General features: G+C 35.3%; 1 protein-coding gene across 1 annotated transcript; it reads right to left on the bottom strand.

The window, feature by feature from the left end:
• Positions 1–76: 76 nt before the first annotated feature.
• LOC112466275 lies at positions 77–576 on the bottom strand (the record flags this gene model as incomplete). Its single annotated transcript, XM_025034304.1, has 2 exons — positions 411–576; positions 77–357 (listed from the first exon to the last, which is right to left on the bottom strand). Coding segments are annotated over exons 1-2 (447 nt in total), but the record flags the coding sequence as incomplete, so codon positions are not given.
• Positions 577–2729: the final 2153 nt, after the last annotated feature.

Below are 2729 nucleotides of genomic sequence, written 5' to 3'. Positions count from 1 at the left end.
CCATACCGATTTTGCAAACCAGCAGACTGTACATGCCGATAAACGCAAAAAAAAAACTTTCTCCTTTATTTGTTACTTTAAAATGTTCCGGGATTTCAAGATCTTCTACATTGCTTGGGGTCGGTAATTGAGGATTTGCGCGTGTCCTCGTCCGTTGTACCGTTCGATGCAGGGACGAAACACTCGGTAATTCAGCAGCAGCCGCTTCGGTTATGTTTGAAATTCCAGCGGACACAATCGCACCTGTGCTCTCTGAGGACTTTTTAGCTCGTTTTTTAATTTTTGCTATAGCCAGTCGCGACTCAACAAATCCAGCATTTGGACTATGATTGTGATCGGTCATTTTCAGAACTGTTCCTGAAAATAAAACCATTACACACGAAACAGTAACGAGAAGCGAATCCACCTACCACTCTGTGTCATCGAAGATGTGTATACTTGACTGCGACAACTCTCCTTATACTTAATGCATCGCCAGACAACAACATCAGTATTTTCGCGATGCACACCATAAATAAAACCATGAAGCACTAATTGTCGCTTCCCCTTCTGACTACTGACAAATTTCAAAGGCATCGCACACCTAACCGCACACTTCTAACAGATATAACTGACTGACAACCGTTTCGATAGTAACATCCAGACATATATTTACCAGTATACGTTCCTTATTACTGTTTATAACCGAATGACGGGATAGGGATATCGAGGCGTTCGGCGCTCTACCTAAGATACGGCGCGCACAATAGTTGTTGTGCACATGTTCAATTTTGAATATATTCCTGCATTTTTGGGATATTTTGATGTGAGATATTTTGCCAGGGGATATTTTATCATGGGATATTTTGCCAGGGGATATTTTGCCATGAGATATATTGTCGCGGGATGTTCTGTCGCTGGGATAATAAGACCGGGATATTTTGTCGCGCGATGTTATGTCCGGGATATTTAGACGTGACACCATTTTTTAGGGATTGTTTCAACCCCTAAACGTCGAGATACGCCGCAAAAAAAAATACGAGTTTAATATTTTTTGATGCTCAACAACATATCCAAAGCGTATCCAAATCGGGTAAGGACACTTCCGACCGTTCCCTTGTAAGTTACCAAGAATCACACAATTTTCAATAGATTTAATGCTATATTCATCTCTCATCTGTGGCACTTGTAATAGCGCCCACATTGCACCGTCGGTGATACGCTCCTAAAACGGACCATATCTCGAAAACTAAAAGTCTGCCCATTTTGAGCCTGAAATCATTTTAAAGGGGAAAAATTCTACTTTTTTGAGATTTTTTAGAAGAAAATCGAAAGTGTCCAAATCTGAGAAAAAACGATTTTTTATCTTTACCTTCAAAAATCTTAAGTAAATTTTTACTTAAAAAAAAATTGATTTTATAGCATTAAAGGGCATAAAAAAACCTTTCAAAATTACACCTTGTTTTTTAAAATCGGAGTAGTTTAATGGCATTTATAGGCGTTTGAAGTTTGACGCGACGGCCCAAATGATAAAAATCCAAACCCCTGTAAGTAGACAACCCGTTGGACAGGGGTAAAAAAATTTGGGCAATGATTTTAGTTCTAATAGGACTACAATTTGTGCAAATTTCAGCATGATCGGGAAACTTTGAAAATTTGGGGTGCATCATTTTATAAATAATGCCTTTTATATACAGGGTGAAGAAAAGTATGAAAATCCTGAAAAATTTTGAAGTAAAACCTTCCATATTGTAGTATATTGTTTGAAAGGCCATGAAACGAGAAAAATTTTGGCGCAAACCAGAAATCGATATGTTGACTCGTTCAGGAATTATTTAGGGTCAAACTTCGAAAAAGCCAACTTTTGACCGTAAACCCCCGAATAATAATATTAATTTTTAGATTGTATTATTAAGATTATATCAAGGTTACATTAATTTTTTAAATTAAAATTCCTATTTGTTATTGTATATTCTTACAACCCTTGTTGAGAAGTTCTCAAAGCACTATAATAAAGCTTTCTTTTGTTAAGAATTTCCTGAAATATTTTAAAATCATGATATTTTTAATATAAAATATGAAATGTCTCGTAAAATATTCATTTTTCGATGACTTTATCTTGATACTTTTATACGTGGAATAATTAAAGAAATTAATTGTTGTAAAAAAACTGAGAAAATTATTGTAAAAAGTTTGCAATGTTTTTGTAGAAGTATTTAATTTTCACAAAGTTGTAAATATAAAAATTAATATTATTATTCGATTATATCGACCTCTGGTTTGCGCCAATGCCCTTTCAAATAATATACTACAATTGAAAGGGTCCCATATAAAAAATTCGAGGTGACCTTGTCTTAGTGCTGACCTTGGTGACGCCATCAAAACCCAAACTAATAAGATCAGTAAATAAGTTTATTAAACCCCACAACTTTTATCCCAAAACAATTTTCTGTAAAACTTATATTTTTCAAAAATTTTCAGGGTTTTCATACTTTTTTCTTATCTAATATGTTGTGTGCGTATAGCCACGCATTCACCCAAAAAAATTACTCTCTCAAGTCGGACACTTATCCGAGTCACAGTATAGGTAAGAACAATAGGTACACTTTATGTCAATGCCTTTGATCTTTGTGGCAAACCACATTGTTGATTTTGCGAATCAAGCTGCATGCACAATGAAAAACACAGGCAACAGGAACAGGAAATATTATTCCCTGTTCCTGTTGCATGTGTTTTTTCATTGTGCATCC

Source organism: Temnothorax curvispinosus, unplaced genomic scaffold, assembly GCF_003070985.1.
Source record: "Temnothorax curvispinosus isolate PA1 unplaced genomic scaffold, ASM307098v1 QBEX01001527.1, whole genome shotgun sequence".
Lineage (NCBI taxonomy): Eukaryota > Metazoa > Arthropoda > Insecta > Hymenoptera > Formicidae > Temnothorax > Temnothorax curvispinosus.
This window is presented reverse-complemented; position numbering and strand designations above follow the sequence as displayed.